This window comes from Dermacentor silvarum, chromosome 7, assembly GCF_013339745.2.
Source record: "Dermacentor silvarum isolate Dsil-2018 chromosome 7, BIME_Dsil_1.4, whole genome shotgun sequence".
NCBI classification, from domain to species: Eukaryota; Metazoa; Arthropoda; class Arachnida; order Ixodida; family Ixodidae; genus Dermacentor; species Dermacentor silvarum.
The window spans coordinates 135691669-135715053 of record NC_051160.1 but is presented as its reverse complement, the minus strand read 5'-3'; the positions used below and the strand labels follow the sequence as shown (position 1 = coordinate 135715053).

At 45.9% G+C, this 23385-nt stretch overlaps 2 protein-coding genes across 3 annotated transcripts in view; both read left to right on the top strand.

Moving 5' to 3' along the window:
* LOC125946981 (cytochrome P450 2C8-like) overlaps positions 1–7578 on the top strand; it is a 96671-nt gene extending 89093 nt beyond the window's left edge. The window contains exon 8 of the mRNA XM_049671237.1: positions 7323–7578. Within this exon, the coding sequence (XP_049527194.1) occupies positions 7323–7513 (191 nt within the window). The 3' untranslated portion in view covers positions 7514–7578. The remainder of the gene's footprint in view (positions 1–7322) is intronic.
* Positions 1–23385, top strand: part of LOC119458471 (3-oxoacyl-[acyl-carrier-protein] reductase FabG) — a 463543-nt gene that overhangs the window by 354743 nt on the left and 85415 nt on the right. The gene's annotated exons all lie outside the window — the stretch shown is intronic.

The following is a 23385-nucleotide window of genomic DNA, read 5'->3' as shown; positions in this document are numbered from 1 at the left end:
CCAGCACCTCCACCACAAAACTGTTACGGACGAGGCGTGTTTATTTGCAGGTGATGGATGAGAGTCTAGGAAAGCATTCAAGCTCCGGTTTGGTTCTGCGCTCCGCTCCCAAAATGATCTGGCTTCCTCCTCTCCTTCCTTTCGCCTCAACCGAGGCGTTACAATATGAAAACAAAATGCAGTATTGCCCACTTTGTTGCCTGAAGAGAAGTAGTAGGGCACTCAAATGAAAAAAAAATGTACAATAATACCTACTTGCTGCTCTACTCTACTTCACATAGCATGCTGTCATAAAATTCCCGTACATAATGTTGACGAGAACATATAGTTATTAAAAATTTATTATTGAGTATAAATTCTTTCAACATAAGTGATACTAAGGCATTGAAACGCTTATTTATAAAACAGTTTCTGAATATTCGAATTTACGCCTTCGAAACTCTGTTTTCCACCCTTGTGACCGCGATGCATTAACATGGCGTTAGCTATACAGGTTTGATTGAATTATCATAATACATAGGCTACATCTTCTGTGTGCGCACGTATTTATAAATAACTGAAGTTTCTAGACCACTGACACGTCTGTTACCAGCTTACTTCAGAGAGAGAGAGAGAGAGAGAAAATGAATAATGAAAGGCAGGAAGGTTAACCAGGACTGAGCCCGGTTGGCTACCCTACACTGGGGGAAGGGAAAAGGGGAGAGAAACATTAAGAGAAGAATAGAAAGTCCGCTGTAGATATCGCCGACGTAGCAACAGATCTCTGCTCTATCACTGACGATAACTCAGTCCGGATAATAGATGGTCGCTCAATCCTGTAGTTTACAAAAATCGCAGCAGCGCTTTTGTGGCCTTTTGTAGCTGTGATATTCGAGGCCATGGTCCAGAAATCTTGTTCATGTTGTATGGTTTTTTTATCCAGCTCATTTAGAGCTGTGCACAGGTCATGTCTTTCATTTTCAAATGATGGCCAGTAGCACAGCAGGTGTTCTATGGTCTCCTCGACACCGAAGGCATCACACTCGGCGCTATCAGCAATTCCAGTCAAACAAGTGTATGCATTGGTGAATGCAACACCCAAGCGTAAGCAGCACAGCATTGTTTCCTCACTTCGCGGAAGTCCAGGTAACAGCCGCAGTGGCATAGATGGGTCGAGAGAATGCTGCCGATGCTGGGTGAATTCAGGTGTGTGCCACATCTCCAAGGTCATAAGGTGCACTAGCTTGCTTAGGTGTTCGGCTGCGTCAGTCCTCGATAAAGGCACAGAAACAAGGTTTGCTCCTTCGTGTGCTTTCCTAGCAGCTTCGTCGGCTAGGTCGTTGTCGGAGATACCACAATGAGCCAGCAGCCACTGAAGCACGATGTCGTGTCCTTTTCCGATCATATGATGATTCATTTCTTAATTGAAAATCAACAAAACGAACGTACATGGGACATGACATACGAGGGGCATTCATATTGTTCGTATTATTGGCATGAAAAAAACTGAGACAAAGAAACGAAATTTTATTGGAAGTTTAGTCCTTCTCTACATAATCTCCTCTTAAAGTCACGCACTTCTGCTAACGATGCATTAGCTGCCGCAGTCCAGTGCTGTAGAACTCTTCATTTTGAGAGCTCAGGAAGAGCTCGACTTGAGCGATGACTTCTTCGTCATCCTGAAAATGTTTCCCGCGCAGTGCATGTGCTCTTCATGCGACGGAAGAGAAAGGAGTCACATGGTGCGAGGTGAGGTGAATATGGCCGGTGAGGCAAAATTTCGTAGCCTAAGGAGGCTGAACGCGTCGCCGTCACATGTGCTGAGTGAGCCGGTGCATTGTCGTGTAGCACACGGACGCCTTTCGTGAGCTTTCCTTCACGCTTCTCCTTGATAGCACCTCGAAATTTGTTGAGAAGCTCGGAATGGTACTTTTCTGTAATAGTTTGGCCTTTGCTGGCATAATCTGTGAGAAGAGCACCTCGACGGTCCCAGAAGACGCTCAGCAAGACCTTGCCTGATGACGGCACAACCTTGGCCTTTTTTGACGCGGGTGAGTTTCCGTACGCGCTTCCATTGTTTGCTTTAAAGTTTAGTTTGAGGGTCATAATTGTGCTCCCAACACTCATCCATGGTTATTAGGCATTCAAAAAAGTCGTCAGGGTGGCCCTCGCAAAGCTTCAACATTTTTGCGGCTGCCTCTATCCGCAAGTGTTTTTGCACTTGCGTCAGCAAACACGGAAACCAGCGCGCAGCAACTTTCGTCACATGCAGGTTGTTGTGAAGCATGTTATGCACAGAGCCTGCACTCACGTTAACCTGTCCTACTAATTCTTCAACAGTTATCCGCCGGTCACTGAGTGCGACAGCCTCAACTTGCGCAGCAATTTGTGGTTTACCATGGAGCGAAGGGCGGCGCCAATTCGTTCTGCGTCATCCAGGCTTATTTGACCGCACTGAAATCTTCTGCGCCATTTGACAACGGTGTCATAGGCTGGGGCATTGTCACCGTACACCACCACCAGGTCGGCGTGAATCGTCTTGGCAACTTGGATCTTCAAATACAGAAAGCGGATCACTGCACGTGCTTCGACTTTCCCGATGGGTGCTGTCATTTTTGTTTTGGCCCCCTAGCGGTGTTGCGCGGTATTATATAGAAGATTACTTTTATATTACGCTAAGGCTAGACAGACGCGCACTCATTTTGATGCATATTGTACACGCCGTTTCTAAATCTGTCGCACAGATAATACGAACTTTATGAATGCCCCTCGTATTTTTCACTGGATAACGCAGATTTGCTGTCCTTAATATTTATTGCAAACACACTTTAATTCGCTGATCTTCAAAAATCGTATAGAATATTGTGTATGCATTATCAATATGCGATTACGGAGTTAATCTCTTGGGCTCTGACAAACGGAATTCCATTCTAAGTGCACGACTCTCAGTTTCGTTAAAGTGAGGAAGTAGTTGTGTAGTGGCTAGCACACTTTCCATGCTTCACATAAGCCCAATCGTGGGCCGATGACGAAAATACTTGATGGACATAAGCGGGCAAATGACAAACCACGAGCAGGGTTCATAAACTGGGCCATCCCTTCAGTGGGAAGGACATGCTCTGTGGAAATGAACAAATCGTATTAACTTGAGTAGAACAGTCAATATGCAAAAAATATACAAAATATAGCAGTGACTATAACCTTAAGTACTACTTGTCCAGCTACCGCTACTTATATTACATTGTTTCTTGTAGATGTTCAACGATCAATTCAAACTGTAAAGAATGGAGCAAGAAAAATCCGTGAATAATTTTGTTGTGGATAAAGAAAAAACCAGGAAGGCTAGCACTCTTAAAGCTGTAACGGTGCGTGCGCGAGTGACATATGGCAGTGTGACAGCGGCAATATAAGAAACAAATTAAATAAGTGATCGGGTTAACAGAACCTTTCAATCTATGCAAGAAAGCTTTAGCGCGAAATGCCACGTGTTAGTATACTGGGTGAACAAAGGGAAAAGCGGAATAGTGAAATTGACATCACGTTTGTAGATGACAAAGAAAATTCCAAGATATTCGAGCATATGTGATGTATTTTGTCATGCCGTTGTCAACGCAGGTGTAGCATTTTTATTGTTATTGGAAGAAACGTTCACAATTTTAGGGGCGAGCTAGCTGCTTCATGCCACTATGTTCATTTTATTTTATTTTTATTTACACATCACTTATAGACCTCAACAGAGGCATTGTGTAAGGGGTGTCAAATGCAAAAAAAATCTTTACAATATAGGGCAACAATAAAAAACGTAACAGCATTTAAAATATAGGTAAGTACAAAACTAGCCATCTGAGATAATAGATAAGAAGTTATTCCAATTCGGAGACAATGATATGAAGTGCAAGACGACAACTAGGCAACATGGAACACAATAGGGGAAATTAACAAATGTTTATACAAACGCCTCTAAAAGTGTATCAATCATGAGAACAAACGGACGTGCTAGTATCGATGAAGTGTTTGAGCAGATGTTCGCAAAAGGTGTCCTCATTGCGCTGCAGCGCGATACAGCCCGGAAGAACGTTCCACGGGGGGATGACGCACGGGAGTGTAGTGCCGTGTAGCGTGTGCCGTGCCGTAAGTGCGGGTGTAGCTGTAGTTATTATGTAATCTCTTCGATGATTGGGAGGGATGTTGTAATTGTGCCAAGGGTGACTGAGTGGAATGGGCGTATTTATGAAGGAGAGATAAAAGGGAAATGTCTGGACGTGTTTTTAACGGGTGCAGTGACTATTTGAAATTCGCGAAATAAAGCTATAAGCTTTGTTCTGGATCGCTTCTAACTTGACTATTAAATATTTTTGATGAGGTGACCAGATAGATGAAGCGTTTACAACACCTGTTTACAACAGGCTATATTCATCATCAGCCTAAATTAATATCCACTGCAGGACGAAGGCCTCTCCCTGTGATTTCCAATTACCCTGTCTTGCGCTAGCTGATTCCAACTTGCGCCTGCAAATTTCTTAACTTCATCACCCACCTAGTTGTCTGCCATCCTCGACTGCGCATCCCTTTTCTTCGTATCCATTCTGTAACTCTAATGGTCCACCGGTTATCCATCCTACGCATAACATGGCCTGCACAGCTCCATTTTTTCTGTTTAATGTGAACTAGAATATCGGTTATCCCGGTTTGTTCTCTGATCCACACCGCTCTATAGGCCACGACATGTCCTGGCCTATCCTCACTGCGAAGAATCTGCCTTGCTGGGCTGCAGAGCTCAGTCGTCACACTAAATGACTGGATCCTTCCAAGAGGGACCCCTCAACACCGCAAAGCTATATATGACAGCTTGCTCATCTACCTTATAAGAAGCATAACCATTAGGTGGACCATTAGAGTTACAGAATGGATACGAAGAAAAGGGAAGCGCAGTCAGGACGGCAGAAAACCAGGTGGGATGATGAAGTTAGGAAATTTTCAGGCGCAAGTTGAAGTACGCTAGCGCAAGACAGGTGTAATTGGAGATCGCGATACCTTCGTCCTGCAGTGGACATAAATATAGGCTGATGATGATGATGATGATGATGATGATAGATGGTGAATCATTGACCTAATCTAGGCACCTCACCGGATAAAGCACAGGGGTTGCCTTTTCCTACATGTACAATTTTCTGTTTTTTTAGTATTTATTAAACGTGTTTCTCTCTCTTCTTGTCTCTTAACGTTAGGCCTAATATTTTTTGTTCCCTCGCTCTTTGTGCAGTCCTTGACTTGTTATCGAGCTTCATTGTCAACCACCAAGTTTCTGCCCCATGTGTTAGCACCGGTAGAATGCAGTAATTGCAGACTTTTCTTTTCAACGGTTATATTATATCGCAGTTATTCATTCTGTGCACGAAGCTTTAAAGCTGATGAACGTTCAAATTGACAAATCATGGCGTCAGGGACCTCAAAAAAAAAAAACTTGGAGCCAAGTAACAGCGCAGAGTTCTTGAATATTTACCCATCAATGAATAACTTGTGTTAAACTGTCTCCGAGTAAAAGCTTCGCGTTACGTGGACAGTGCTGCGCTAAATAAAATCAAAGTGACTAAAGTGTTCGAGACGGATATTGTTATCTTAAAAAATGATACAGCAAGCGTGATTACAACATGAAATTCAACACGAATAAAATTAAAAACACAAGCATGTAGTTTAAAATTGCAGCGTGCGTAGAGCTATTAGAAACAGAATTCACATTATACAAAACGACGAGCGAACGCGTGGTACTTGATCAACAACTTAGGACATTTTTATTCATCCCAAATAATTTGGTGTGTGAAGATAATATAGGCACTAACCAAATCCCTCGTATACAAGTGCTAGTGAAAGTGCAAGTGCTTTATTGCCCCCAACACTGGCAGTTATGTCCCCACAGAGCCACGTAACATTACTTTAAATCGTACCACAAAAAGAAGTAGTAACCTATGATTTGTTCACACACAACGGAAATTCATCTGTTTTGATATGAACGCATACCTCATGAATAAATAGCTACTTTTTTCCTGGTACTGATAACGTCACTCCAAAACAGGTAGTATTACAATTGTGGAACGATTCAGTCCGCCATGACCCTTTGGTTTCTATCTGTAGACCAAGTCTTTGAAACAACAGCAAACGTTAGATAATAATCCAACTAATATTCCATAAAATTTGAAAAGTTACAAAGCACCTTTCTTGTCTTCTTTCGAGGAATCGAGGGGTTAGCATTTAGGAATAGCATGTTCTTGACTTCCATTGACACTGTAAATTTCTAACATCCATATTTCTTAAGTTTGGAGTCTTAAATTAGTAGAATTCACCGTTCCATGACCGGCTCAATTTACATACTGCATCTCTTAATGGCGTAGTTTTACCCGCCTCGTACTGGATGACACAAAACCGACGTGTGCTCGGGGCTTGATAATGTAGTTGTTCTAGTTTTTCGCAGCAGTTGTAGTTTTTCTAGTTATTTAAAACTATTTAGAACAGTATTTCTAGTTTTCCGCAAATACCCGTTTGTCGCACTGCGACAACGGGGTATTCGGTAGGTTTATTGACGCCCGTGGAATAACGGGTTTAAAACTGACGGAGTTGCAGCATTCACTAAGTGAACAAAGTATGTGAGCACGCTTGTGGGGTAAACGTGAAATTCCCTCCAGTCTTTTCATAGCAGACGATGAGGCACGTGTGCCTATTTGCAGGTTTAGATATATTCTAGGCTTAAGAACCATAGAGAAATAACTTTCGCTGTATAATGCCTTCACCAACACAGCCTCAAAATTCCAAACACACAAAACCTTACGCTGTTTTCGCCATCTTAAGCGGCCACAATTGGACATCCAGTTCCTTGTGATCTCCTCTGACAACCCGTATTAAGCTTTCTGAAATTCCAGAAATCGAAAACCTTAGGCTGCTTTCGCCACCGCACCCGGCCACAATTGTGCGTCCAGTTCCGTGTGATTTCCTCTGACAAGCCATATTAGGCTTTCTGGTAGCAATCCCTATTATAAGTGTTTATCGTATGTGAAATGTTTCCACTTTAATTAACGTGCCGGAATTCCACGTAGCCATGATTGAAGTTCTCAGTGAAGCGGAGTGTAACACTGTAAGGTTAAGCAGCATGCGTAAAACTCACCAATTTGTTGTCAAGAGTTTTCTCTCGTGCCTCATGTTTAAGCCCTCTATTCTTTATCTTAATGTTCATCTTTTACTCTAGCGCTTCTGCGATGAATAATTTTTGCGATGTCTTTTGTGCACAGTGAAGTAATACTTTCATTTATCATATTCAAATTATAAAGCTTGGTTTCATCCTTGCATCCCAGGAAAGCGGTCATGCCCAGGAGAAGTGTTTGCCTCAATGGAGATCTTCCTGCTAGTGACATTTCTTCTGCAAAAGTATCGTGTCGTCCTCGAACAGCCACTACAGTACAACCTCGACGACCCGAGCACAGGTCTCGACACATTGGATCATGTTAAACTGCGCTTTGTGCCACGTCATGCAAGTCAAACTTGAACATTCGGGAAAAAATTGTTGCCCTCATGATGATGATTATTTGTCGGATTTATTGGTACAAGGGCCAGATGTGGCTAAAGAGAGCCAAGGCGATGATCATTGTTTACTCATGATTCTAAGTGCATGTTTCAAGGCTTCGTAAGAGCAGCCTTTTGGTTTAAATAGGTCATGCGTAAAAGTACATGAGGGTAACTTCTATTCGCTATGATCAATAAAAGCTAGGGCAGCAGTGTACTGGTGCTTCCTCAATATCCTCAAACGTTTCTACAAGACATGTACCCTGATCGACTAGCCCGTTCAGTCACGAGTTGGAAACATTCACGCTGACAAGATGCGAAATTCACCTCTTATATTTTACATAAGTGCTATTCAACGTTAACAGGCGATGCGAATGGCCACATATAAAAAAAAATTCAGAGCGCTTCCACTACGGTGAAGATAGAATCCAGCGAAGCTGTGACTATGGTGAGTCTCCTATTGTGAATATTGCTGTAGTGAATTAGTATCATTATTGATTATATTGAGCGTCGTCGGCGTGTTCGTCAGAGAGCAAGGACACCAGCGTCTTGTTTTCACCCGGCGCAATGGCCAAGTAGCGCGTTCGCTGCACCAAGTCCGCCGATTCGTCATAGATTAGCGTATGAGCCACAGCGTTCATAGCCCCAGCACACTGCATGGCAGCGTCAGGATCCTGTGAGATCTCTCCCGCTCCTGCTCTCGGCGGCTCATACCCACATATCCAACGCGGTATGAGCCACACGTGATTTCTTTCTTACCTTCCTCATTTCTCTATTTCTTTCTTTGCTTCCTTTCGCCTTTCTTGTCCCTGGCTCATACTCGCATATCAAATGCTGGTATACGCCACACGTTATTTTATTATCGTTAATCGTGACGTAACTGACGAGCGTGTGATGTTATTGATGTCATGATATAACAGTCATGTTAGTCATCTGTTTTGACACCTGCGCAATGGCATTACTTGGAGGAAACCACCACGCACATGGAACCGAAATGCAGATGGTTGTTTTTTTTTCTACACACGGACACGATCCTGGGGAAACTTGACGTTAACAGCTTTGCTGTAAAAAAACGCAATTTACGATTGCTTCTCTTAATTTTTCCCCTTGCACTTACTATACACACATATACATCAAAACAACGTTGTGAACCTGAAAAGAGCTGGAACAAAAAAATTATCGGTCCATTTTGCAACTATTCGTTGGGCAGAAAAAACAGGGAGATAAATATCACCACCCCCTCCATTGCGTGAAGATGGTCGAACAGCGAAGCTGTGTTAGTTACACCGAGTGTTACGAGTGCTACATGTGCATGTGTTGAACGTGATGTAATTTCGTAAATACAAGTAAACACAGCTCTACAACAGGAAAATGTTGCGAGGCGATAAGAGGCAGCGACTTCCGACGCTACTCGACGATCGTCCAGTCATCTGGTTGTAACCTGCGGAGCTGCCGCAAGAGGCATCGGCTGCAGTCACGGACAACGCGCCCGTTCGACGCAAACGCGGGGAAACGCGGACGACGTCGGCAGCAGCTCTGCGCGTTATCTGAAAGGGCACACCACACAGAAACACCTTTTTTTATCGCCTCTCCTCCTCGCGCCCAGCAGGGCCTTTCATTGGTTGCCTCCTCCCCCTAGCGCGCGTCCTGTCCTTGGTGGCCTACTCCTCCTCCAGCACGCCTCTCCTCCTCGGCTGGTCACGTGATCTGCCGTCCCCCGGTGCGGCTCTCAACTTCTCTTGGTCACGTGACCGGCGTGAAGGCGGACCGACGGCGAAGGGTCGACTAATAACAGCTACGCTGTTGAAATCATGCTCCATTCCACTGCTGTGAAGGTGGATTACCACCGAAGTAGTTTAGCACACGACATACAGGTGACACAGAATTTGCGAGGCGAAGTCAAAAAGTTAAGGGACTTTTGCAATTACATGCACTACGGTTTGGTAAACTTGCTAGTATGTATTCAGCGCTGAATTAGTGTCGTCTGCATCACATCGATGACACGTGTCACTACTCCTACTCCCGCGTTAGTCGTTAGAGTGTAGCAGTCTGTTAAACATGGCCGCTCCATTGCCGATCGGCACCAAGGCGGATATGAGGGCAGTGATTTGCTTTTTGATTGCGGAAGGTGTTAAACCTGCGGAAATTATTCGTCGAATGCAAGCGCAGTATGCTGAGAGTCGTTTATCACGAAGAAAGATATACGAATGGATAGAGCGTTTCAAGCAGGGAAGAACGTCTTTGTGATGAGGAAAGATCGGGCCAACCATCGACGTCACCGACTGTGGAAAACTTGAATGTTGTCGAGGGTATGGTGATGGAAAACAGACGAATCACAGTGGACGAAATCGCCAATATTTTACATATCAGTCATAGTTCAGTGTATTCCATCGTACATGTGAGGCTAAATTTTCGGAAAGTGTGTGCAAGGTAGGTCCCGAAAGAATTGTCAGCGCATCGTAAGGTACAAAGGCTGGATGTCTCTCGTAACCATTTTGCCAGTTATCGTTGCGAGGAAGATTGATTTTTAGAGCAAATTGTTACTGTAGATGAAACTGGGGTACGAGCCGGAAAGTAAGGCAGCGAGCATGGTTTCGAAACAGTCATCACCACAACCATCAGCTGGTAAGACTATGCGAACGCTATTCAGGGACACGAAAGGTGTGGTAGCTGTTCATGTCACCCGAACGGGCGAAAGTGGGAACAGTGAGAACTATTGTGATGTGCTGCGAACTAAACTGAAACTTGCAATCAGATCCAAACACCGTGGAAAACTGCGAAAAGGTGTCATCCCGGAGCAAGATAACGCTCGGTCACATTCTGCCAAACGGACGGCCGAAACAATAAAGGAGTTGGGATTCGAATTGCTGGAACATCCACCATACAATCAAGACCTGGCTCCAAGCGATTTTTATATGTTTAAACCATTGAAGGAAGCAGTCAGGGGAAGATTCATAACACATGCACAAGTCAATGATGCGGTGCAAAATTGGTTACAGGTGCAACCAAAACTTTTTTATGACGGAATCAAAAACTTGTGAAACGGGCAAAATGCGTTGGAATTCAGGGAGGTTATGTAGAAAAATAATGTGTGTATCAGTTTTTATCTATAAAATAAATACCTTTTCTCAATAGTCCCTTTACTTTTTGACTTCCCCTCGTAGATGAAAGTTAGGAGCAAATTTTATTTCTCTTGCGCAGTGACGGCGGCACATCCATAAGAAGAGACACGCACACACACTTTTATTTTGATCGGTGGCATACATTCGTGTGGAAGACTACCGCCACCTCGGGGAGCCAGAGGAAACTAGACAAGTGCGGCGGAACCACCACCCGGCGGAAAGTAGACACACTCGACGGGGTCGCCACACCGGGAGAGCGAAAGGAAACTAGGCACGCAATATATTCCAGTTGAAAAATACACCAGCACGGTCTAATGTGTTCTGGTGTTTTCTAGTGTAAACACCAGCACGGTCTCATGTGTTCTTGTGTGCACACCAGCACGGTCTGATGTCTTAAGATGTGCACACAAGAGTGACCTGCTGTGTTCTGGCGGGCACACCAGGAAGGTTTATTGCTACTTGGTGTGCATATCACTGTGGTGTGCATGACAGACAGCAGTTATCAGTTACCTTTGCCAAAAGTCGCCTTGTCACGTGTTTCGTGGAATGACACCACGTGCTCAAGAGAGGTATACCATGACTTTAAGACGGAGCAAACCAGCAAGAGAGCAGCAGTAGGTCTCTCCTCCCGAGACTTAAGAATCAGCCTAAACTTCTAGCATGGTGTTTCTCACGCTTCCTACGGTTGTTCTGAAGCATTTACAAGTCAGTTCAACGTGCATGTGGTCCTTTTCCTTGTGCTTCTACGCACTGATCTTACAAAATCTGAACTATGCCACACCAACCGGCCCAAGTTTATATATTGAACTTCATTTCATCATCGCCCTCTGTCCTAAACCACTTAAGCTTTCAATCATCCACAGTACACATAAACCTTATGGCGTTAGCCTCCTCTACGGCTTGTCTTTACACATTTCTGATCAATCATTCCTTCATGCCACCATACGTCCTACTGCCAGCAGGTGCCTAATTGAGTGTCGATGTGAAGCCGTGTACAGAGCATGTGCTGTATTTTGCGTTCTGGAGCATGCTCACAATTACTATTCACCACTACAATCAACAATGTCTTCCAGAATATATACATCATACTATTTAGTTAACATCAAGCTTGAAATACTCTCACGTAGTAATTTTTGGCCTTTAACGCTAAGTTTGATGCAAGTGTTTGAGCTGAGCTCCTACAGAGCACAAAAAAGAATAACAGTGTTAGAGTGATGAATATTTTTAATTGAAGCACAATGGCATCAAATATACACAAATTTGACATTCTGAAGCATGCTGACTACTACTAGTGACATTAAACAATGGCTTGCAGAAAATGTGCTGCACTCATACTCATATACAACACACAAAAATGAGTAAGTGATTAATATTTCCATTGAAGTACAATTACACAAAATATGCAGATTTTTTCAACTCAGAGGTGCACTAAGAAACAATTATCCATAAGCCCGAAAAGCAGCTTGCATATTTTTTCAGCAGACACTGAAAGAAGCAAGAGCTATATCACATAAGCACAATATGCATGCTTCTAACAAACTGTGCCTATGGTAATAGAAAAGCACAGGCCAATTTATTTGAAGTAGGATCGAACATGGCGAAAAGCACAAGATAGCAATGGTTAATTATAAGAAGACATTATTCAGCTATGCACTGTGTGCACGCAGAAAGGCATTCAATTTGACAATATTTTGACAATGATGTGACTGACACTGTATGTATTTTTATCTTTTTTGTGTATACCCTCCCCCACTGTAATGCCTGTTAAGGCACTATGGGTAATAAAATAAATAAAAAATTAAATAAATGAGAAAACTTCGCAATGAGGTCACACCTACCAAACACATCAGATGCCTAATGGAAGTCATCTGTTGAAAACAACATTGAAAATGTGACCCTTTGGTGTCACAATCATTCCTGGACAATATACATCCCGTCGTGCTTAAGTTTGGGTTTTAGCTCTTTGTACGTAGCTTGAAGAGTGCAGAGCGTGCTAGACTGTTTCATTATGCGTGCCTTTTTTATTATGCAACAGAACATTTTAGACAACCTAAAGATTTATTGAATGATCTTTGAAAATGATAGGAAAAATGACACACTCTTCGTTTTATAAGCAACTTATTACTATGCAATATGCCACATGTGAAACACAATGGTAAGGTTCATTTACTTGGATGTTTCTGGCATCTCTGGCTTAATTAAAACTAGCACATACGCATGTTGTGCAACTGATGAACACAACAATTGCCTCAAATAAATAATTGGCTAGAGGTGTGTTTGGTTAATGGCCTAATCGTTAGAGCATAAGGCTATTGCGCTGGGACACTGAGGTTAAATTTCTCTATTGGGCACATATCCTGTTATTGAACAGGCCTAAAATGACGTAAATCGTGAACCTACCGCAAAGTGTGTGGTATGAGGTAAAGAAGCTAAACATTAAAAAAGAAGTTCCCCTTTATCATAGGGAGCAAACATAGGTTCTCAGAGCATGAGCTACATGACCGCCTTAATAAGGAAAATTATACTTTGTTTTGGTTGGGGTCGCACTTCTTTGCAGGTTATCTCTGGAGACGAGGTACAAAGTAAGCATGTCCATTATATCTCTCTCACGCCACCATAGAATTGCTAACAGACACATTTATCCCTGTTAGCATCATAAAAACAATTGTGACTACAGTAGAGCGGTTTTTATAAAAAATGCTACACAGCATTTTCTGCATAATCAATGCAGCATTTCGCACACAGGAAGGCATAGATGGGTACCATCGCTTCAGCCAAAACAAAAAAGTTCTGGCACAGCGTTGCTACGTTGAACTGTCGCAGTGAATTAAAGTGGTTGAACACGCACACATAAGCTGTGCCACTTGATTTCAAGGTGCATGCCTAGCTAGGCTGTGACGGATATACTTTTTATATAGCAATTGTGGTCTTCACACTTTTTCTCACAATGATATCTTTTACAGTGAACTAAGAATTATAGTTGGCAGCCCTATAAAGTGTATGATAAGCACATCTCACTAAAATGTACTTCAAAAGCTTGCTTGCTTTGTTTCTGCTACAGAGAACCGAATTTCCTTCCTACAAATTTGGAATTTTCACATTGAATGACTTCTCATTTTGTCACCTCTACTTGGGAGCTGGAGGGCTGCACACAGGCGTTACCCTCGCTGGAGGAGAGATATGACTGGCAGCACAGCAAACAAGGATTTAATATGGACAAGAACGGGAAAAGTATAAGGCACACAAAACTAAGACCATAATTCAACAAAAATGTTCACTCAGTATTAAACACAAAACTTGGACTCAATACAAGCTACTGAAAAAAAAAACATCTCGGTTCCGGAGCCTAGCTCCGTCTTAAAATCTCTAAGACAGTCCTAGCCCTGACTCCCATCAAAGTCTGATCACCATAAGTTCAGCCTAACTGCGTCGCAATGCAGAAATGTATGTTCTTACGGACCGTCGGTTTGCAGCTTTTCTCGTTGAGTCCACGTAGTATTCGTCCGGAGTCTTGTGCGTGCCGTAAGTGCCAATGACTCGCGGTTCCGTCAACCTGACCGAATACGTGGCGGGTGCCCCGGTAGCCACCACTGACATGTCAATTGCCTGGTTAGGATTCACGTAGCGTTCTTCGCCTTTCGCCGATCTGCTTGACGACCCGGTGTCCTGGTGATTATCGGTTGATCGGGCTCGGCCAAGAAAGAGGGATTCTTGCGAAAAGGACCGGAACCACCGTGAGCAGCAGAAGCCGGTCCCAGGAGCCTCGTCCGGACGTCTCCGAGGTCTGTAGCCACGCCTAGGCCTTGCAAGCGTCACGAGCTTCATGGCCGGGCTCTCCACTCTCCCGTCGTCAGAGCATGGCTGACGAAGCGACCTTCCAGTCCAAGAGCCACGTCGATAATGCTGCTTCGCCTCGCTTCTGCCTCGACCACACCTCGGTTCGCGTGCATCGAGCGCTCGCGCGGTTTCGCACGCTCCGCGAACTTCTTCGTCTCTTTTCTCGCCGCAGGCGGCCTCTACATGTGACAATGGCCCCCTCTTGAAGAGTTTTTTTTTTCAAAAAACTGCTTACTCTTGGCCTTATTTTTGGTGGCTTACTTTACTTTTTTTCGGTGACTTGCGTACTTGTTCTTGGGCATTCATGGCTCACTCGTCACCACCACATCTTCAGTCCACTGTGCGCACCATTCACAGTTCACCACACACTACCCATACAAGTTGCCCCTCTTAGACAACTCGAGAACCTATCATCTTTCTCATTTCTCGCTGCGTTTGGCTGACTTATCCCTCCTGATGCCTGGCGATCCTTGAAACCGACTTCAATTATCAATGCCATGTCATTCTGAGGTAGACCTACTTTTTCCTCTACTACCTTATGCTCTTTGGTGATTCAAAACTCAATCTGGATATCAGCCATCCTCTCATCTTGGTCATTATGCTTCAAGGGTTCCTCAGTCGTGAGCTTCTCCTCTATGCCATCACGGGCGCTATATCACCTGTCAACTACTTCTGGCATCTTTCTGATGTCAGGCTACTCTACTACGCTAGTGGGCCTACTCTCTATGTTTAACTCGGCCTCACTCGCTTTCACTTTTAAAGGAACACTAAAGATAAACTGGAAGTTCAGCTGGAATAAAAGAGGGACCTTCAGGAATGCATTGTGTTTTTGTTGGGTGCAAAAATATGAGTTATTAGCGGAGAAATTCGTAAACAAAGACCAAATTAATCTTCCTCAACTTCCCTCACCCCAGATTTGGCGCTGAAGCAGTGTCGTCACAGATTTCATTGCTCTCAGCGAATCAGAATGCGCCATGATACGTCACCACTTGCGTTAACGGCCGAGGCGCTGGATGCATCATGGCTGCGTGCATGGTCGCTGCGTTTGCGTTCGCCGCGATGGATACCGTTTCTGCCGCTGAACCTTGCAACGAAGAGCTCGCCAGGGAAGCAGGACTGCATTTCAGCGATAGTCAGTGAAACGGAGCGCGAAATGATCCTCCGAGCTCGAGCGGTAGGTGTTTCCGCGTGCGATGGCGGTGAGCCGCCGGCCGCGCCGGCGAAAGCAGAGCTTCGTTTTCGTCGACGGAAGACGAAGCGTCCGGTCCGGCAGGCGACGATGTTCCCGACAGAACAAGCGTAGAAAGTTGCGCACGTACTCGGTATGGTTATTTCGTGGCTTTAGTTAATGACATTCAGCACTCACCTAGCCGCCAGTCTGCTGCTGCAGGGGCACCGGTAGGGGGTTTGCTGACGACCGCATTGAGGGAACAGCTGCTCGAGAAAGGACTGGCCTCTGGGGCACGCCAAGATACTTTCCGAGGGCAAGATTATACACATAATCCGAGGGTGAGAAATGCAGAGAGCACACCATCGGTTTCTCTGGTTGTTTTGCCGTTTTATCATCGGCAGAGCACTGAGCCATTGCAAACGCCGGGGAGCCGGGGCTCTCCGCGCGACACCACGTGAAAGGACACAATCGAGTCAACACTGCCGCTGCCCCTGAGCAAGCGCCTTGGGCCATTTATACAGCCCTCAACACTACACACACGAGGCATTTTCTGGCTGTTTCCCACGAAGTCCACGTTTTTCGAGCCACGCAACACGCAACCAAACACCGTAGAGCGGAACAGGCGCCCGCAACGATGCATTGACAAAAACGAAACTACGAAACTATCACGGCCACATGCCATTTTTTCTTATTTATTCAATTTTGTGCTAATCTTGTACTCGCTCGCTTGAAACGGTTTAAAAAGTTGGCACATGCTGTTTATGTACGTTTAAGGTGTAATTCATTTTGCTCTTTATTAATAGCGATAAATCGCTCTCGACCAATCGCGACCGCCTGCATTTGTAATCTCCGACGTCACGAACGTGTAGTGCGGGAATTTCGAAGGGGTGTCAGCACCTATCCTTCAGTTTTTCGCTATTTTCTCGCTTATTAAACATCTGTTTGCAGTAAGAATGGTATGACTGTGATCGTGAAAGGATAATCTACCGTTTAAGCTCCACTTCCGGTTTCTCTTTAGTGTCCCTTGAATGCATGTAACTGTTCTCGTAGCATTTTGATATCTTTCTCCTGGAGCTGCTTCCTCGCTTCGTATGCTTTCTTAACTGCCACATGTTCCGCTAATATAGCCGCCTCACCTATTAGACACGAGCTTAAGGCACTAGCCCACTCATCCCTTGCCCAGCCTTGCCCGACCGCTATTCTCTCAAAGCGATGCAAATTCGCATCTAAATCAACTCTACGCTCATCAAACGGAGCCATCAATTTCCTGGGGCAAATTTGTTTTGGCATGGCCGAATTGGAGTCGGATGACGCCGACCTGGGGGACATCGACCCTTCGCGAGACCTGGCGTTCATCTCTGCCAACTTTAACTTCCATTCTAAAATTTCCTTCTCGCGCTCATGATTTTCGCGTGCTTGTTGCTGCTGCTTATCCCGTTCTTGCAGAGCATATTCAAAGAATGACATCTGCATGGCGACCCGGTGTACTGGTGATTATCGGTTGATCGGGCTCGGCCGAGGAAGAGGGATTCTTGCGAAAAGGACCGGAACCACCGTGCGCAGCAGCAGCAGCCGGTCCCAGGAGTCTCGCCCGGACGTCTCCGAGGTCTACAGCCACGCCTGGGCCGTGCAAGTGTCACGAGCTTCGTGGCCGGGCTCTCCGCTCTCCGGTCGTCAGAGCATGGCTGACGAAGCGACCTTACAGTCACCATTTCCCCCTCCAACGGGAAATGTAGAAGTGGCCCAAAGTGGTCCTGTCATTCCAACTGATATTGCTATGTGGACAAGTTGGTGCACATAAACATGAAGCTGTTTTCACCATACAGCTTTTGCATTTCTTCAATACAACTGCTACAGGAAAAGATTGGCATGCGAGATTTTCCATTCTTTTATACTTTCTTTCAATAGCAAGTAAGAGCTGTGTGAATGCAAAGTGGAGCAGGTATTTATGTGGCAAGATATTCTCCAGACAAGGTACTCCCTAATACAAAAGCCAATATTTCAATACACTTGCTTTCCAAAATGATCTTTTGGAAAGCGACCTTGGTAATCTCGTAAAAAATTCAGGAGGACGAATTTTCATCATGCGGTTATTCAAAAGCATAATTCTATTGCCAATATACCATGGATTTCCAGTGGAGCTGAGCCATAGTTCCATTAACTCACATACCACACCTTTCAAGATGCAATGTAAATAGTCCGGTGGAAAACCCCACACCAAGTACAACGTCCATAGGTTGGCAACAACAGATGGGCCTTTTATGCCGTCCACAGCGCACCTCCTTGAGGCTGCAATTGTCATCGCACTGATGACTGAGTCGTGGCACCTTTCCATCGCATCTGGACCTTCATAGATATACTTCAGCGTTCCTGGAAAGGAAAATATACACCAACTTGTAGCTGAGATGATGAATACTGGTCACACATAATGCTGTTTGGCATCAGGGAACAAAGCAGCACACTATATTGGTTCTTTGCCAACTTTATAACACAAGAAATGTACATGTGTATGTAACAGTAAAAAAAGAATCAATTATTATGATGGAGACTGAGTATAAACCACATGAAATAAGCAGAGAATGAAGCCAGAGAAAGCATAGTGGAAATGAACTGCTATGCCTAATTGAAATTTATAGTGTAACGACGGCAAAGAAAATGAAAGTGAACGAAAAGAAAAAATGCTTAACCTTGCACTCGGCCGCGCAACGCTTGAAACAGCGAAGCTGGGCGATCGTAGCCCAGCATTTTCAGAGAGAGAGAGAGAAACAACTTTATTTAAATTAAGACCGTGCTTGGTCCCTGTGGGTGGAGCCCCTCGTCCAGGGCCCCACTGGCTATTGCGGCGCGCCGGGCCTGGTCGAGGGTCGCCAATTGGCTTCCCAAGTCCAGTTCGGAGAGTCGCGCCTCCCACGACCAATTGCTAAGTTTTTCGTCAAGTAGTGGCGAGACGGCGTCTGCCGGACGCTGCGTGCATTGATAAGTGATGTGCTCTAGTGTCGGGGTGGAGTCGCACCATGGACATCTGTCGCTGTGTTTGTTAGGAAATATTTTGTGCAGTCTATGTAAATGTGGGTAGGTGTTTGTCTGTATTCGGCGCCAGTCCCTCGCCTGTCGCCTGTTTAGCTTGGGGTGAGGTGGAGCTTTGGTTCGTCTTCCTAGTCGTTGTGCCTCAAGTATGTCTCTCGGTGTGCTGCCGGGTGTCGGAGAGGCGTCCGTTCGAGCGGTATGTATCGCGGCTCGGCCTGTTATACCTCGAGCCAGACGATCCGCCCGATCGTTGCCTTCCACTCCGGTGTGCGCGGCACACCAGGTTATCCCGTGGTCCATTTGGAGGCTTGGTCCTAGTATGCGAAGGACCCCGGCCGGTAGAACTCCCCGAAGGAAGAGCCGACAGGCGTCTTGCGAGTCTGTGAGTATATAAGCCGACTGGCTCTTGGCCTCAGCGTCTCGGATGGCTAGGGCTATGGCCGCGGATTCCGCCGTGGCACTTGAAGTCGTGCGTACGGACGCTGCCACGATCGGTCTCCCCCGGTTGGTCGCGACAGCCACATAAGTAGGAGTCGCTGTCTCACCTCTGGGGTATAAGCCCGCGTCAGTAAAGTATGTGTCTGCATCGTCCTGCCTTTTGCGCAGGATGGCTGCTCGGGCTTGTCGCCGTTTCACGTGGTAGTGAGGGTTCATGTGACGTGGGATGGGGTTCACATGAATTCTTGTTCGTAGATCAGGTGGCATAAGTATGGTCTCGTCTCCGCAGAACTGTGGCGTTAGAGGGTATCGTAGTCGTGTTTGCACGGAGCGCCCCTGGGGTGTTGCGTTTAGTCTTTCGCGAGTGAGTGTGGCCATGAGTGTGGCCGCGGCGAGTTCTTCGTATGTGTTCATCATGCCCAGCTCCGTGAGACGGTCAGTGCTCGTGTTTTCGGGCAGGCCGAGTGCCGCCTTGCAGGCAATCCGGAGCAGTCGATTTGCTTGGTCGATGTCAGTTTGTCGGGCCGCTTGGAAAGGAAGAGCGTAAGTGATTCTGCTTATGACGAAGGCCTGTACTAATTTCATGGTGTCTGTCTCCGTCATTCCCTCTCTGCTACGTGCTATTCTGTTAATGAGGCTAGTAATACTGCGAACCGTGCGCTTGAGTTTGGACAGGGAGATGCCGGCACTGCCCGTTTCCTGTATATGCATTCCGAGCACTCGTAGCTGCTGGACTTTTCGGATGGATTCTCCGTCTAGAAGTAGTTGTAACGGCGGAGCTCTGTTGGCTTGGGTTCTGGGTGATCGAATATGGATGTATTCTGATTTGCTCGGTGCGCATTTCATGCCGGCATGTTTTGTGTATGATTCAACCGTGTCTAGGGCTTGCTGAAGTGTGTTTTGTCTGTCCCCGTATGAGCCTTTGGTCGCCCAGAGCGTAATGTCGTCGGCGTCAATTGCCACGCCGAGATCTTCGTCTTCCTGTAACTGTAGGGCGAGCTTGCGCATTCTAATATTGAATAGGAGCGGAGACAAAATTGCACCCTGAGGCGTGCCGCGGCCCGGCAGTTCATATGGGAGTGACCGTGACGCTCCGAGCGCAATTGTTGCAGTGCGGTCACGCAGAAAGTCCTGAATGTAATGAAATGTTCTTTCTCCGCATCCGACATCCTCAAGGCCTTCTAGTATAGCGGAGTGAGATACGGTGTCAAGGGCCTTTTGAACGTCAAGGGCGAGCAGGATTCTGTCTAGGCTGCCCGGGGGAGGGCTCAGGACCTCGTCTTTTAGCATGAGGAAGACGTCCTGTGCAGAGACTCCCTTGCGAAAGCCGAACATTGAGTCGGGAAGAAGGCCGTTACGCTCGAGGTGATTCTCCAGCCGGGTGTGCACGACTCTTTCAAAGAGCTTGCCCATGCACGATGTTAATGAGATGGGCCGCAGCTGTCCGATCTCTCGTGGTTTACCAGGTTTTGGGATCATGATGATGTTGGCCGATTTCCATAGCGCTGGTACCCGACCTCCTTTCCTCCAGACCTGATCGTTGAACAAATGCACAAGCTGTCCGATGGCCGTGTCACTGAGATTGCGAAGCATCGCATTGGTGACGCGGTCTGGTCCTAGTGCTGTGTTCCTTTTGAAAGTATGCGCGGCTGCGTAAAGTTCTGCGAAGGTGATGGGGGCGTCTAGATCTTCGTTGGCTTCCCCATGGTATTCTCTGGGTGCTGTTGTAGGTGTAGCATTTTCAGGAAGTGCGCGCGACCTTTTCATCTTATTACTCACGATGATGATAATTTCTTTTCGCGCGTCTCTGACTTACGGCCGTCACTGCGCGTTGCATAGTGCAGCCTGCAACACCGACACCGCGTTCAGGAGACCTGCTCCATGAATGCGTCTTTCTCTCTCTCTCATAGCGCGCAAAACCTCTTCACCTCGCAGAGCACGAGAGCACGAACGTGCCAGCTGTGCATGAAGACGGCGACGCTCGAATGCAATGATATGGTTTGCATAAATGCATGCTCTGTTATCCACTGCACTGTTATACACTGCCACTCACAGCCATGGCAGCAGATGTCCGACATCCTTTTCACAAAAGATGTCACGTAGTACAAGAATGTATGAGCAGGCCAATCAACATTTACATGCTTCCTGATGACCTCAAGGCTGCCAAAGTCGAGTCAGGGTTTGGGTACGGGCTAGTAGGTATTCCATTGCAAACTAGACTTACACCGCAGACATAGACAAAGAGATTGTCAGCGCTTCTCTTTCGTCCTTCTTGCGGTCCCTTTGACTATGTATGCGCTGTAAGTCAAGTTTCCAAACTCGAGGCCCTATGACAATTCGAGATGATACGCCAGATTAATTCCCTTTGTTAACCTTATTGTTCTGGCTCATTGCATACCAAGGGCTTCAACTTTGGCAACCACAATGCCACAAGGTAGCATGCAGGGGGTGATTGGCCAGTTGCCTGCACCTAAGTTCCCATATTAGGTAACACCAATGATTGAAACGATGTTCCACATTAGCTATCATGGCCATGAGTAGCACTAGCTAAGACACTCTCGGCTAATATACAGACAAAAGTACTGAAGAAAATGGTTGAGAGGATGGCCACTACAGCAGTCTAAATAGTAAAGCTCCACATGCATAACGCATAAGATTGCGTTCGGCTCTTACCTGCGGCAAGTTGTCTTTTCATAAACTTCCTTTTCCTTTTCCGTCATTATTTATACATTTTAAATTAGCATAACAGTTACACTAACCGTAACGCAAACATCCTCTTCCGTTGGTAACTAAGCCTATGCAAAGCAAACATAAATATATGCATCATCATCATCATCCGCCTATATTTATGTCCACTGCAGGATCAAGGCCTCACCCTGCGATCTCTAATTACCCCTGTCTTCCGCTAGCGTATTCCAATTTGCGCCTGCAAATTTCCTAACTTCATCACCCCATCTAGTTTTCTGCTGACCTCGACTGCACTTCCCTTCTCTTGGTAACCATTATGTAACCCTAATGGTCCACCGGTTATCCATCCTACGCACTAGATGTCCTGCCCAGCTCTACTTTTTCTGCCTAATGTCAACTAGAATATTGGCTACCCCGTTTGTTCTCTGATACACACCGCTCTCTTCCTGTAGCTTAACGCAAGGCCTAACATTTACATTAACGCTAGGCCTAACATACGGTGGACGGCGACGCAACGAAGTTATGCGTAGTGTCTTTTCAACCATTTACCATAACTACCAAATTAAAACTTTTAAATATAATAAACAAAAGAACAGCTTCGCTAGTCTTCCATCTTCACATGGAAGGACTCTGACTTTTTGTGATTTGTGGAGGCTTACATGGCAAGTATCTTGGTCAGAGTACAATTCGTGCGCTCAGTCAGGCTTTTTGTTTCTGGGTGCTAATGGGTCGAGTCCCGGTAATCACATCCACAAAGACGTACTAGCTCGTCAGAAGCGTCTGCAGTAAACTGCCATCCAAGATCACTAATCACAATGCGTGGAGCACCGTGGCGGAGAATGACGGAGTACAGCAGGAAAGCTGAAACGTCAGCTGCTTTAGCCGAAGCGAGCGCCGCCGTCTCAGTATACCGACTGGTTCAGCAGTTCATACACACAATTATCCAGCGACGTCCGGTAGTAGACTTGGGGAAGGGACCTAGCAAGTCAGCACCAAGTTTTTTACATGGCAAGGTCGGCGCGTTAACTGGTTGCAAGGCACCCACAGGAGGCGTTGTTGACTGCTTGTGGCGTTAGCAAATTGCACAGCTGGAAACGTACTGCTTCGCCGGCTTCCATAGCTTGGGCCAGTAGAAACGCTGGCACAGTCAGCGGAGTGTCCGAGCAAAGGGAAGGTGTTCTGACGTGATGTAATCGTGCCAGGCGTGAAGGATCATAGGTATCAATGCCTGGGGAACCACGAGAAGTGAAGCGCCTTCAACAGAATAATTTTTCTTGTACAATAAATCGTCAACAATGATGAAAGTTGAGCCCTGTGCTGATGACAGAGCGGCGTCAAGAATAGTTCTAATGGAAGGGTGATGCTCTTGCCCACACTTGAAGGCAGTGGTGTCAGGAAATTCTGCGGAGATGGTAAGGAGGTATCCATGTAAGTCATCGTCCGTATCTCGCGTGCTTGCTGACGGAAGGCGAGATAAACAGTCAGCGTCGGTGAGACACCAACAAATCTTGCATGTGAGAGAAAATTCGTATTCTTTAAGACGTAATGCCCCCTGGGTTAATTGGCTAGGTG